The 13,836-nt window shown below is 39.0% G+C and overlaps 1 protein-coding gene across 1 annotated transcript; it reads left to right on the plus strand.

Annotated features, from left to right (window-relative positions):
- Positions 1-2,452: 2,452 nt before the first annotated feature.
- On the plus strand, positions 2,453-13,829 carry BCCIP (BRCA2 and CDKN1A interacting protein; the record flags this gene model as incomplete). Its single annotated transcript, XM_082002541.1, has 7 exons — positions 2,453-2,587; positions 5,773-5,847; positions 6,418-6,498; positions 7,641-7,733; positions 8,256-8,443; positions 9,756-9,933; positions 13,384-13,829. The coding sequence occupies 7 exons, from the start codon at positions 2,453-2,455 to the stop codon at positions 13,552-13,554; spliced, it is 921 nt and encodes a 306-aa protein (XP_081858667.1). The 3' UTR covers positions 13,555-13,829.
- Between the last annotated feature and the right edge of the window lie 7 nt (positions 13,830-13,836).

The raw sequence follows: 13,836 nt of genomic DNA on the forward strand, positions 1-13,836 counted from the left end.
GAGCAACTGCAGTGTCTGAGGCATTATATCATGACCAAAGGCTAAAACCAGCTCGGTGCTATTTCTCTGAGTCCACATTACTTAATTCTAAGTCCACCTTACTTAATTTAGAAGAAGGGTAATTTTAGATCACATTGCATATTCAGAGTATTATGCTTACAGACATAATTGAAATGTTTCCTGTTCACAGCATCACACAGTAAAATTCAACATCCCTGTGCCTTCAATTAAAACATAAAACTCATTACAATGTTGTATCCCTGATAACAGTACAGTAAAAAATGAGCAATACTCTCTCATGTTGAAAAAACATTTGCATATTTTTTTCATAAAACATTGTACAGAAAGAACATCTCTGTGGGTCACTTGACTTTCATTTCAAAAGCTGTCCCCAAACTAACTGTGAACTATTCTTAATACAGAGGACAGCTTGTAAAAAGAAATAAATGGGTCCTTTTGTTTCTTACTCCTAAGTGACACCAAGGGCTGCAAAACACATTAAAATTTTCTAATACTATTCTGATTATAAGGAACTGTATGGTTCACACAATGAGGTTTGATTGCCAAGTGCAAAGGGAATTGTCTGTTCCATCATAAACATTAATGGAGATGAATTATAAGATACTATTGACATGATTTTTAAAAAACTTCTAAAAATCCCTGGGCTAGGATTTTTGACGCCATGCATTTCTTACCAATGTTCTTTTACTATGATTAGATGGGTTTAATAACGAGAGAAGGAAAAAAGCCTACCTGTAAGGCTGTCATGAAGTATGGTTCAGTAATCTACCCAATTCACAGATAATGTAATACATATATCATCAAGTAACAACAATTAAAAAAAAGGGGATTTGAGAATAATTCCTGCTATTAGAGTGTCTATGTCACAAACTCAACAACAAAACCGGTTCTTTGACATGGCAATCCAGAGAACCAGTAAAGGACTCAGACCTTTCTACTACATCATGGATTTTTACCAAAAGCAATGTTGGTAATCAGTGTCATTCTTGACTGCAATAGTTTCAAAAATAAAATGGAAAACTGTACCCCACAGAGGCAGTTTTACTGCAGCAAAGGGCTTTGCCAATACATCTTTTTCCACACTTGAATTCTTTCCCTGTGTATCACTATTCATATTTTAGCAATGACCTAAGTGCTCTCAGAGCAAACAAAACTCTCAAAAAAACAATAAAAAAATAAACACAGACATGTTTGATACTTTAAGGGAACGTGCAAATCCTGACCTATTTGAGTGGTATTTATAAAGCCAAAATTACATCCCAGGCCCTTGTACCTTGCATTTCTTCTGGCTAGCAATAGCAAAGGCCCAAGCCTCTTCTTAAAACGACCTCATTAACACCTACCTTTCTTCATTAACAAGGCACAAAGACTTAAATGGCACATGGTCCACCTGAATGAGACTCAAACATTAATGGCCACTTCTATACTTTCAGTGCTTAGGATTTTTCAACACGTTTTTCTGATTGATTATTTTTTATAAAACACATGCACATTGTGTTTACTGCACTCTCCCTCACTGCTTCTTCTGTTTGTTTGGAATTATCTATAACTAGTCCAGGAATTAAGTTTTTAAGGAAGCAGTAAGCGCTTGACTCCTTTTTTAATTGGGTTTTCAGTAATTTGACTAACATCATAGATGCTTAGACAGACTTCTACGCCCCAGCCCTGTACTTCAGTCTCTCTTTGGCTTTCTTTTCTTTACAACAGTGTAAATCTCAGGTTCAACAGAAACAGGCCAAGCACAGAGGTTGGCGAGGGCAGAAGAAACATGGGGACATTTGTGGCTTGGGACAATTATTCTGCTTGCCTTTAAAGAGACGAGGCTCCAGCAGGGCAGGGAGCTGCAACAATTAACACGCACCTACACTTCCACGTGTGGTTCTCAAGGGTATTTCGAGTCCCGGTAGACGCCGGGGGGCTTTCCTAGAACACTGCATTTCTCTTAAAGCAGATGACATCAGCAACACGAAACGGGAATCCCGGGTTTTTTAGGAGAGGGACGGCCCGGGACGTACCCCCCAACCCCGGCCGCCCAACGCTCTCCACGCGTCCCGGCGGACCCGGGCGCCCTCCCCAGGACCCTCGCCCCGTCGCAGTTTAACACAGCCTCTCCCAGTGATTCGCCGCGGACAGGGGCGACATACCCCGACTCTCACCCGAGGAGCTTTGCCCGAGACGGGCCGCGCTCCGGCCACCACCCGCGGAGACTGTGCTGACCCACTACAAGCCCGCACCTCGCGCTACCGCGGCCCGCCCCCCGGCCCTGCCCAGGAGCCCAGCCCCGCGAGGAGCAGCAGGGCTGCGCTCGCCCCAGCGCTCACCTGCGCGCAGGGCCGGCAGCCGGGCCGCTCCGAGCGGGCACCGCGCCTGCCTGCGGCCGTTCCCTCCTCCGCGGCCTTCCGGCTGCGGAGCGCCTGCGCACTGCGGGAGTATGGCCACGCCGGCCAAGCGGCGGGCCCAGGCCCAGCCCCAGCCCCCCGCTGGGGAGAGCGGCTCGGAGCCGGAGTCGGACCCGGAGGAGGAGGAGGAGGAAGAGGAAGAAGAGGAGGAAGAGAGGATCGATGAGGTGAGCGGGGGGAGCGGGGCCCCTCACAGCGCTCGCGGCCTTGACGCGGCGCGCGGGGCCTGTGCCCCCCCCCAGGCCCGCGGTGCCTCTGTGTCGCGCCGTCCCATGCCCCGCTCCGGCGCTCTCCCCGCCTCTCTTGATTCGCTCTACCGCAGATAAGTAGAACAAGCAGCCGGGCTCACGAAGCCGTGACTGGGAGCTGTTGGGGGCTGTTGTTCCCCCGTAAAGCCTCTTGCAGGGGAGCCGCGGGTCGCGGCCCAGCGTGGGGCCGTGGGCTCCAGTTGCGGTGGGAAAGCGTAGGTGTCAGTGTATGTCGGTAATCGGTGACGTAAGTTGTTCTCAGTTAATTGTTGCTGGGAGTCTTAATATTTTTTTGATTGTTTTGTTCTTTTTGATGTCGGAATCCCCGAGGCCGCGGCCTGTTGTACAGACTTGGCCCTTGGCTGTAGCCTGTCCCGTCCATTCTCCTCTGGGGCTGGAGGCAGCCGTATGAAAATAATGCTTTCAGCACAGAAAATTCGCTCTGATTTCCTTTTTGTATAAGAAATGGGGGGTGGGGGTATCAAAAGAAGAATAAACGCCCAACTTCAAGGAAATAATGTGTGAATTTCTTTTCTGAGCTGCACCTGGACATACGTGAAAACACATTTAGTTGTGAAACAGAACACTGGGGGGATGTCCCCCTTTCTAGGAAAAGAAGAGATATGCACTGACTTTGAACTCGTATTAAAATCTTAAAATGATACGGTAATCTGTCATTTTAGTAAGGCTTAAAAGAGTAAAAAACCAGAGCTATCTGTTGGTTTTAACTTGGTACATTTAAAATTAAATATTTTGCTAACTTCATTGTCTTCACTAGAATTTCACTTTGAGTTAATTATCTTCCTTTCTTTTTCTTAGATGAGTCTTCAGCTTGTTAGCAAATAAAATCTTTTTTTAAAACCATATCACGATAAATAGTATAGGTTTAATTGTGTCATCAGTCATGCTAGTGTGATGTAAAAGCATATTTAACGTGGCATACATGGTAAATTGGTGCTGACTTAGTTTAATCTCAGTTTATGAAGTTCTTGAATAGCACTGCTGGTATTTTGTGTACAAGTGTTTGTAAACTGATTCAAAATGTTGTACTAGTGTCTAGACACTATGAACTTAAAGCTAATGGCAAGAAACCCTTTTTTTCCTTTTTTATTTTTTTTTTTTAAGTGCTCAGCATTCCTGCATAATAAAGATGGGACAGTGGTTTTTATTGTGGTGTTTGTGGATGAAGTCTTTTGAATCTTCGGTGACAGGGGTTTTCAGGATGGTTTCTGTGAGTCCTGCACTGCCGTGCACTAGTGTGTTGTATTTGCAGTTATGCACTGGATAAAATTTGCACTGTAATGCTTATTTTAATTTAGTAGTCCAGCTTTTGAGGATCTTATATCGATATTTCAGTTTGGAAGTCTTGATAGAAAGGTATATTGAGTTCCCCTCAATTCCTGTATAAGACCTCAAGGTGTGTGTTGCTGATGTTAAAGAAATGTATTGAACATTTATAACTGTGCAGACTTAGAAATTTGTACAGTCATGTACTTAAAGGATATTGTCTCTCCGTAATTCTCAACATTTTTAATTTTGCCTTACTAGCTTTTCCCTTCATCTCTTTCCACTTCAGGTGGAAAAAGGACTGTCTCTTCATTTATGCAGATATTTCCTTCATATGAAGGAGCATGTTTTAGTTCTGTCAATCTGAAACAGCAATATGATCACCAGACGGTTGCTGAGAAGAAGCTTTGCTTGCCTCTTTGTTCTGCGTAGCAGAGTGTTTCTGCATATAACAGCTTGCTCTGTAGGCTCTTGCTTTGCTTTGGATATGATGCAAAGGGATGAGAATAAGTGCACAGTAACAAAACAGGACACAGCAAAATATATGATGAGTCTTTATTTGCTTTTTCTTTTTCAACAGATGAAAGATGGAGGGTTTTTAAACTCTCTCATACCAGGCTGTTATTTTGGGTAGTGGAAAAGCCATGAAGTAAGACCAATGTTAGAACATCTAGTGCTCCTGTGGTTTATATCAATTTTATGGCTGTGATTTGCACAGCATTCAGAACCACTGTAAACTGTGTTTTCTTCAGAATTTACTGGCTTAATCATTCAGTGAGATCCTTGAATTTTAAAGCAGTCAAAAAGTTCCTGGATGCCAGGAGTGAATACTGTGTACACCAAAGATACAGTCTATTTTCTCATATAGGTAGCTTTTCATGTAAGTAAAGTGGTCTCAGTTACCTTTATAGAGCTTCCTTGCTTTACTAGACCATAGAAGAATATCTGAGTGTGTCTCCTGATTTTTATCCTCCACACCCCCACAAATGGTTGTATGCCTGTTTTCTGCGTTGTAAGCAGTCCTGTAAGGCTGTGCTCCCAGTGGACAGTAAAGACCATGACTTCGGTATGTGATTGGAGAGTGTTAGAGTCTTAACTGGTGACAAAATTAAGGCTCTGTTGTTTAGATGGTTCAGAAAGTGGAGTCCAGATCAAAAGGCAAAGTAAATTTGGGTGATCTCAAGCAGCGGTTCACAGAAGAATTGTTAGGCAGTACTAGTAATATAGAATACCAGTAAAAATGTTTGGTAGGTGCGCAGCACTTGTGCTGGAAGGAGAAGCAGGAGTTCACATTCTGTTTTGTTGTGATGGGGTCTCATCATGTGCCGACTGAACGGACTGACAGAACAGAATTCCAGAATGGGGTTAATGATACCATTAGGACTTAAGGAAATAGCAGAAGTATGGTTTTGGATGTAATTATTGAAATGTCTGCAGCAATCTTCATCTTCAGCCAAGGCATTACACTCCAATCCTGCAGTTTTAAAGAGTTTTAACTGCCTGGACCAGGCCCCTCTGCAGTAAGAGTCTATGTGGCTACGGTAAAATTGTGTGAACAAGATTGCAGGAACAGAGAATTACAGGTCTGTTCACAACACAGTTTGTAAGTTAGTTTTAAAAAGTTACTTTCACAGATGCTTCCTAAAGATTACAGAAGAAAAGATAACTGTAACAATTGCTGATATTACTGAAAGATGGAAATAAGTTCTATTTCTGATGTTGACTATTCCTTGTCTTCAACCTTGTTATAGTTTAGCTTTTTTTAATATAACTTCTTGCCAAGTATGTTTGATATTCTGTATTTTGCTTCTCCTTAGGAAGTGAATATTGAATTCGAAGCACATTCCATATCAGACAATGACTATAATGGGATAAAGAAATTACTACAACAGGTACTTTGACTTCTTGTTAGCTTGGTTGATACTTCTGCTAATAAATAATGTCTAAAGAGTTATACAAAGTCATAAGCTCATATTATCTGCATTGATTCGTAGTTTTACTGTGCTCCAGCTCATGAAGATTAGATAGTTATAGCCACAGTGAACATGTGTCTCCTCAACCGTGGTTTCAAGAACTCTTTTTGTAAACTAGAGCTCTTGAAAAACAGACAAACAAGTAATCTGTTTGTTCAGTGTGGCAGCTTGCAGTCTTTCAGCTTTTTCTGTTGTAAACTTATGCTCAGCAAGTATTTAGATCATACCAAACTCAAAAGGATACCAGGTGTGCAAAATGCCAGCTTGTGGAGGGTCAAGGAGCACATGCTTCAAGAAGCTCAGTTTTAGTCTTTACAGTATTAGATTGAAGAAAGTTAAATAAACAAACAAACTTACTAAATGGAAATTAAAAATGGAAGAAAGTATTGCATAATAACTTAGAGAAATTGCTGACTTTATTTTCTACTAAGTGGCCCATGATATAATATCAGGTCTAAAACATTTTAATACTTGTTTCTTATTTTCCAGTTGTTTCTAAAAGGTCCTGTTAACACTGCCGAATTAACTGATATATTAATACAACAGAATCATATTGGAAGTATTATCAAGGTAAGACAATTTACGTTTGTAAATTAAGTACAATACTTTTTATGTTGAAATGGCGTAACGGATTTTCAGAAGCATGTCCTGTCTTTAATGTTATTTGTAACTTGTATGCTTGCTTGCTTTTTTGTTTTCTTCTGTGGGACCTGAAATTTTCCATGCCTAGTTTCAGCCAAACAAGGAATTTGATTTATTATTTTGGTTGCTTTATTTTTAAATATGCAAAGCGCTTCACCTGCATTTTGGTTTAGTAGGGTAATAAAGCTCAAAATGCTGTGGAGAAGTTTGTTACCATCTCCATAAGAAACAGGACCTTGTGATTTCCCTACATTCTCAGGATGTACAGAGATACAGAACAAAAATATCCTGCATGCAATTTCCTTTTGTGCAGAGTTCTATGGACATAGAAGAGGATCCTGAAATGAGTCCAGAACAACTTCTGCTATGGCAGTTGGAGCCTCTGCATGGTGCTCCTGAGTTACTCCTGGCTAAGGAAGCTGTTCAGTACTGTATAGTGCTCAAGATGTCATGGCCATGCTTCTTTCAAACCCAAACAAGCTGCCCCCATGGCACGGTTGTGCTGTTGTACCGTGTTGCATGGTGTCATTGCTATACATTCCCTTTTTGTCCCGTCCCAACAGTTTTTTTACGCCCAGGTTTAATATGATCCTTATATTACAATGGCATGACCCCCAGTTCTTTCCCCAGGTTTTTCATTGCGGAGTTCTAGTGAGCTTTCTGTTTCACTCTCCATCAAACCTCTATTGCTCTATGATTTTTAAGACTTTGCAGGTTTATTTCCCTACGTTAGAAACTGAAGAAAATTGGTTTTGCTTAAGATATTGCCATCCCTTGTACCGAGATGCTGCTTATTATATGTGAGCTATCAAATTTTAGCGCCTTTCAAAAGATCCTGCTGTAGAAGATATACGACCTGGCTCCCTATATAGCTGGCTGTAAGTACGCAGAGGCGTTCAATGATGCGGCACTTTCATAATCGTAACCAGAATTTGTAGGTTGTGTGTTTCTACGGATTACCTAGATGGTTGTCATCTGCCGAGCATATTCTGGAAAGAAAAACATTTCTTGCTGCAGAGAGTGGAAATAGAATGTCAATATGAGTTGTTGTTTTTTCTTTCATTAAATAGCAAGCGGAAGTCCCAGAAGAAGGTAGTGATGATGATGAAGATGATGATGAAGTCTTTGGTTTTATAAGCTGCTTAAACTTAACAGAAAGAAAGGTTGGTATTCCTCACTAATGTCTGGACAGTAATAAGTGAAGCTGCATCCTGCTTTTCTGCCTTGTATAACAAGCCTAGGCAGCCGGATCAGGATTTTGAATTCCTCCATGGAGGACTATGGTCTTAAAATTTGCCCATCACTTAGCTTTCTTTTGCATCTTGTCCTGTGTAACTTGCTGAAGGTCAAACATAAAGCAAAGAATGGAATAGAGAGTTAAAACTAGGTCTGATAAGTAGTTCTGGGGTAACTGAGCTGTCAGCCTCTTGTATTTCTTCACTTTCATCTTTTGCAGCTTTTGAATTTTGCTGTTGAGTGTATTGGTTCCTATCAGTTAAGAACCTTTGTTTGCCCTCAGCTTCAGGGTTGGTAAATAATTTTAGAGAAATTGTATGGTGCTTTAGACACTGCTTAAGGAAATTGCCAATAGGCCTGTAGAATATTCCCTTGAAGTTCACATTCAAGTTATTTTTTGTGTAAATAATTGTTGTGTAACGTAAAGGAAATATACCTTTTGATTCTAGGGTACACAGTGTGCTGAACAAATCAAAGAGCTGATTCTAAGTCAGTGTGAGAAGAGCTGTGAACAGCATGTAGTTGAACAACTGAATAAGCTCCTAAATGACAGTACTAAGCCTGTGGGTCTTCTGCTAAGTGAAAGATTCATTAACGTACCACCACAGATTGCTCTACCCATGCACCAGCAGCTTCAGTAAGTTTGTTTGGGTTTTCTTTGACGTGATGTTTAATAGTACTTTTTCTTCATATTTTTTCAGGAATCTTATGTATACAGAACTATGTTAAGACAGGTGATACTATATCTATAAGTAACGTACGAACAGAAAAAAATATTTTGATTTCATATAAGGTCTTTAGCTAATTTTGAATATTTTTATATCTTTAGGCTTTTCAAACTATACTTTAAGATAGAGGAAATAATTTAAGAATATGTGCTGTTCTACTGCAGAAATAGCTGTGTGTATATTGTAGTTTATCTTTCTATAGCAGATTATTTTCATATTGATCTAGGAAAATTTAAAAATGAGAACTTCTTATAGCATGCTGATAACAAGAAACTTGGATGTTTCTGTTCACGTGTTAATGTCTGGCTCTGGAATGGAAGATTTGGATCGAGGGACAGCTTTATAAGGTAGATGAGTTCTGCCCCACGAAACCCGTATGTAGCGTTCTGATTAGTGTCAAGTAAATGAGTGAAGCATGTTAGGTGCTGGTTGATCTCTACCAATTCATTGTTTTATATCATAGACTGGGCGACAGTAAGTAAATGATTCCACTGAGATACAGTGTTGTATTATTTTAGTGCCATGTTGAGAACCAGGAAATTATGTTGGATAAGGAACTCCAGTAATCAAACAAAGATTATTATTTTTTTCTTTTTTCTTCTTTTCCTTCATGTGAGGTGAGATTAGAAGTCAGATTAAGTTGACTGCTGTCATGACTCATTAAAACAATAAAATAGACCTTTAAGAAATTACTACTTTGATATGAAAGAAAACATGTAAATAGTGTTGGTTTTTAGAGAAAGAATTGAGGTGCTTGAAGGCTTAGGTTTACCACTATTACAGCACTTGTCACAACTCAAATTCAGATCTCGGCTTCTTTGTCTCAAAGATTTTGGACTTGCAGTGACAACGTGTTTAACACAAGGGTGGGCAAGAGTATTTTCTGGCTCTTCAGTTACTGTTCCTCATGGAAGTGATAGTGTGATGTGTTTTCAGGAGAGTTGCACTTAGAATCATTTCACAGACTGCCTACCATGAACAGGATTCTGGGAAAAAAGGGTTATATTGTGAGGCGTGGAAAGACATCCATATTTTTATTGTTTTAAAGTGCAAATAATATGTTTAAGTACTAGGAATGTGTATGCAAAATTTGTTTTCTGATGTACTTTTAATAGAATAGACTGCAATATGAATATCCTTCCTATACTAATACATTATAAGGTTTACTTACACACTTGTTGAGGGTTTAAATTGTATGGGTAAACATCTATTTATCTTTAGGAAAGAGCTGACTGAGGCACAGAGAACAAACAAACCTTGTGGAAGATGTCACTACTATCTTCTTATCAGCAAGACCTTTACAGAAGCTACAAAGAGCAATTCTAAGAGGAGGGAAGGGAGAAATCAACAAAAAGAGGAATTAATGTTTGCAAATGCAGAGGAAGAATTCTTTTATGAGGTAACATACGTGATTCTTTTAATTTAAAATGTTTATTTTTCTTTTTATCAGCAAAGGTGTTTCACCTTAAATTCAAGGGAAGCTTTCAAAAAGATATGGTCACATATCTTTTAAATTAAACTCAGATTTTTTTAGAATAGTGTTGAGAGATGAGCAAGCAACCTATTTTTGTGTATAGAACACAACACTCTGTATTTGGAGAATCATGGAGAGGTATGCCATCCATAAATCCAAATTATTAAATTAATCCTCATATTGTCATGAATTTACTAATATGTTATTTGTATCTGGTCACAATTAACCTGACTATAAGATAGTATAGCACAGATGGCCTGTGGCAGCATTACTGCCTGCTAGGGTCTCGAGTGCTATAAGGATAATGGAAAAATTCAAAGAATACCTGAAATAAGCAGAGACTTTAAGGGAAAAGATCAGGTGTTACTTTTTCTTGAGGCCAGTGCCTTGGCCTCGAAGAATTCACAGGCTTCATCTCTTTACTCATACAGAAGTGCTGAAGAGATTGAATTGAATGTAATAATTTTCAGACTTATTGAAATACTGTGAATGGAATGTCCACAGTTTTAGGATGAACAAATGGTAATAAATCTGGATATTGAATTTAGCAGCATGTCCCAGGCCTTCTGAATTTAAAAAAGCTTGAAATTCCTTTTGTTTGGAGAACAGTGTGGTTGTCGTCTTTAATCTGAACAATAGGAAATGTGAAAGACTTGTTAAATTGCTGTGTCAGCTGAACAGAGAAGACTGACTGGGTGTGTGAAGTGCAGGTTAGCTTGAATCTCTGTCAAGAGATTCAAGCTAATGTGATTTACATCACAGGTGGTGTTTAAAAGTGGCAGCTGAAACAACTGGTAGTAGCTTCTAAGGTTGCTCTGACTTAATTGTGTCACAGCTTTAAGCACTTACAAGAATAAAGATTCAGAAAAATCAAGAGGAATTGGTTGTTAGAGTCTCAATAAGCATCTACAATGCATGTTAATACTTAAATACACAGATCTCTTTTCCTTGCCCCTACATAGTTAGTCCTGTGTCAGAAAAAAACAGCTGTTGAGGCTTGGTTTAGATTTGGTGGTGCAATTAAATGCATTTCTCTGACATCTCGTCTCAAGAAACGTAACAGATGCAGAGCTCTGTGTTTGTGTCATCATTGTTGGTATTATGTGGAAAGCTGACATGCCTGTTTTCTTTTGGAGACCCGTTACTTTCAGAAAATGCTCAGAATAAAAAAACTTCTGAAGGTCCAAACAAGTAGCTATCACTTCCTTTTTCTGTCTCTGTTCTACTCAGGATAAGTATATTAATAAAAAGTGTTGAAGTGCTGAGATGAAAATATTACTTCCAATTTCCTAAGGCAACCTGTCTACACAATTCTCCTGGTCCCAAGCCAAATCATGAGAAGGGAAGATGCAAGAAATTAAATTAAAAATATACTTTGAAATGCAAAGAATTCTTCATCGTTCTTTATTTTATTTCAGAGCTTTAAAAATATTATTCTACAGTATTATTGCTTTGTCAAGAGCCTGTTATTTTTCATTTCTGGCAGTGCCTACAGGATAAAGTACTTGCACATGCATCATATGGTTAATGGCAAAGGTTCCTGTGTGTAATCATTCATAACAATCTGTTAGAGGCTATGGTATGGCTGTAATTTTATTTCTTGGGAAGAAGAAAAATGTAAGTGGGTAAATTCATTGTTAGCTATAGGGAATACTGTTCTAGCCTCTATGCAATAACAACTTTGGGATTTTCTTTCTGTGTTTCTGCCGCAGCAACTTTACAAACTGAACTTGAGCTCTGTGTAAAGACGTTCTTGAAAAACTGGGGGGGAGAAGCCTGTGATGCCCACGTGTCCACAGGTTTATGTTCTAGAAGGCCTATTTTGTATTTATCTCTGTTTTGTTATTTTGAGTGGCATTTTGAAGACTAATTGCGTGCTTTTATCTAAATTGCAATAATTCTCAACTCAAGTGGATAGACTCAAACTGAACGTTCTTTTCTTTTTAACAGTCTTTCTGGTGTTTTTAACAAATTAATTTTAAACATTATGGAGGGTAGTAGATTAAGTGGGTCTCTGTACTTAATAATGCATATGTGTTAAATTAGTATTGGAGCTTATACCTCCCTGATCACACATAACGTTAATTAGATTGCCATAAAATAGTATTAAATGCGGTGGGGCAGACACTTAGAGCCATATAAAAGAGAGAGAAGCCTCTTTGCACTTGTCAGTTCCCTGTGCTTTATTCTGTTCCTTAGAATGTTATTGAGGCAGCAGAAGAAAATCTCTATTATAACCAGACTTGGAATTGATTAAAGGTTTAGGGCCTCCATTGCGTGTTCTTGAGCAAAGCCACTCAATTAATTTGATGGTTCTTCCAAAATTAAATTTACAACCTTCAGACATTTTTAGTAAACGGCAATCCTAAAAGGAGAGTGGATCTTAACTTTCCCTGCAGAGGGAAGAGGTTAGATAAGTTTTTCTACTTAGGAGTTCAGTTCATACTTCTTAACCTGACTTGTGTAAGAACTAGAAACATTTGTTAAGTTTTTCTTATCCATCAAGTGTTCTGTGTCGGAAAGCTAATAAAAAGGGTCTGTTCTGTCTTTATGTAGTATATATCACTGAAAAGAAATAATAAACATTATGGACACCTATCGATTTGAAGAAGCATCCTTTATAAATATGTCTTTCATTGGCTCCGGCCATCTAGAGACTTTCCAAAAGCTTTTTGAAATTCTGTTCAGGATTCATATTAGTGCCTATTGCTTTAATATTTAATTTCTACTGTCAGCTTGAAAGAGGGGATTACTGCGCCACGTATTCTTAGAGATACATCAATTTTTAGGACTCTGAGTAGTTTTAGAGTAGGCCACGAAAAGAGCAGAGCCTATTCATTGCTTCAGGCCTTCCACATGTTGCCCACACCAAGCTATCCTCTTTAATGCAGGCTCTACCTGCGCTCTCTCGCTGTTCTTTTTATCTGGGTTTTGCTTGATCTGCTAATTCTCAAGATTACACAGCTAGTGGTTTGCTCTTGTTCGAGGGTTGAAGGTCTATTAAGAGCCTGATACTCCTGTTACTGGTCAAGGATCCCTGCTTTTTGGCACAGTAGCTTCTTAGTGTGATAATATGGCATGGGACGCTGTCTTAAAACTGTCTAAACTGAGTCACAGTAAGCATTTGAAGGGGGCATTGATTCTCCCCCACCACCCCCCTTAGGTGTTTTTTCTGATACCGAACTGTAATGATAGCAGTAATTTGAGATTTTAATATGAATTATATGTAGGGGTTTTTTTGGTGGGAAGGGAAGAAAAGAACTTCTTAATAAGCATGTGCATAATAGGGTCATTATTTTTACTTTGTTTAGATGATGTATTATCTTTATGCTAATTAAAAATTTTAATCCTAATGCATTTATTTCTGTTATGTAGAAAGCCCTTCTGATGTTCAACTACTCTGTGCAAGAGGAAAGTGACACCTGTTTGGGTGGCAGATGGTCCTTTGATGATGTACCAATGAAACCTTTGCGGACTGTTATGATAGTTCCAGCTGATGGAATTAATGTAATTATGGATAAACTCAAAGACTATCTCTCACTCTGAACTTCCCTGTAAACACTGTTTTTTATAAAGCAGCCGTGCAGAACTATGACTTCACAATATTTTCCGAAGACTGCTATTGAGTTAATGGTTTTGTAGTGCTTCCTCTGTACGCTTAGAAGACAAGTGGGTTGTACAACTGAAAATCTCAATCAAATTAATATTTTTAAGTATTATATCTTACTATACTTTGGTGTCACCGTTAAGCAGTCAATAAAAAAACAATGTTACAAGGAAACTTGAAGATCTCCTCAGTATGTTTATAACCAAACCTAAATCATATAT

The sequence above is a fragment of the Phaethon aethereus genome, assembly GCF_964289735.1.
Source record: "Phaethon aethereus genome assembly, chromosome: 7".
NCBI lineage: Eukaryota > Metazoa > Chordata > Aves > Phaethontiformes > Phaethontidae > Phaethon > Phaethon aethereus.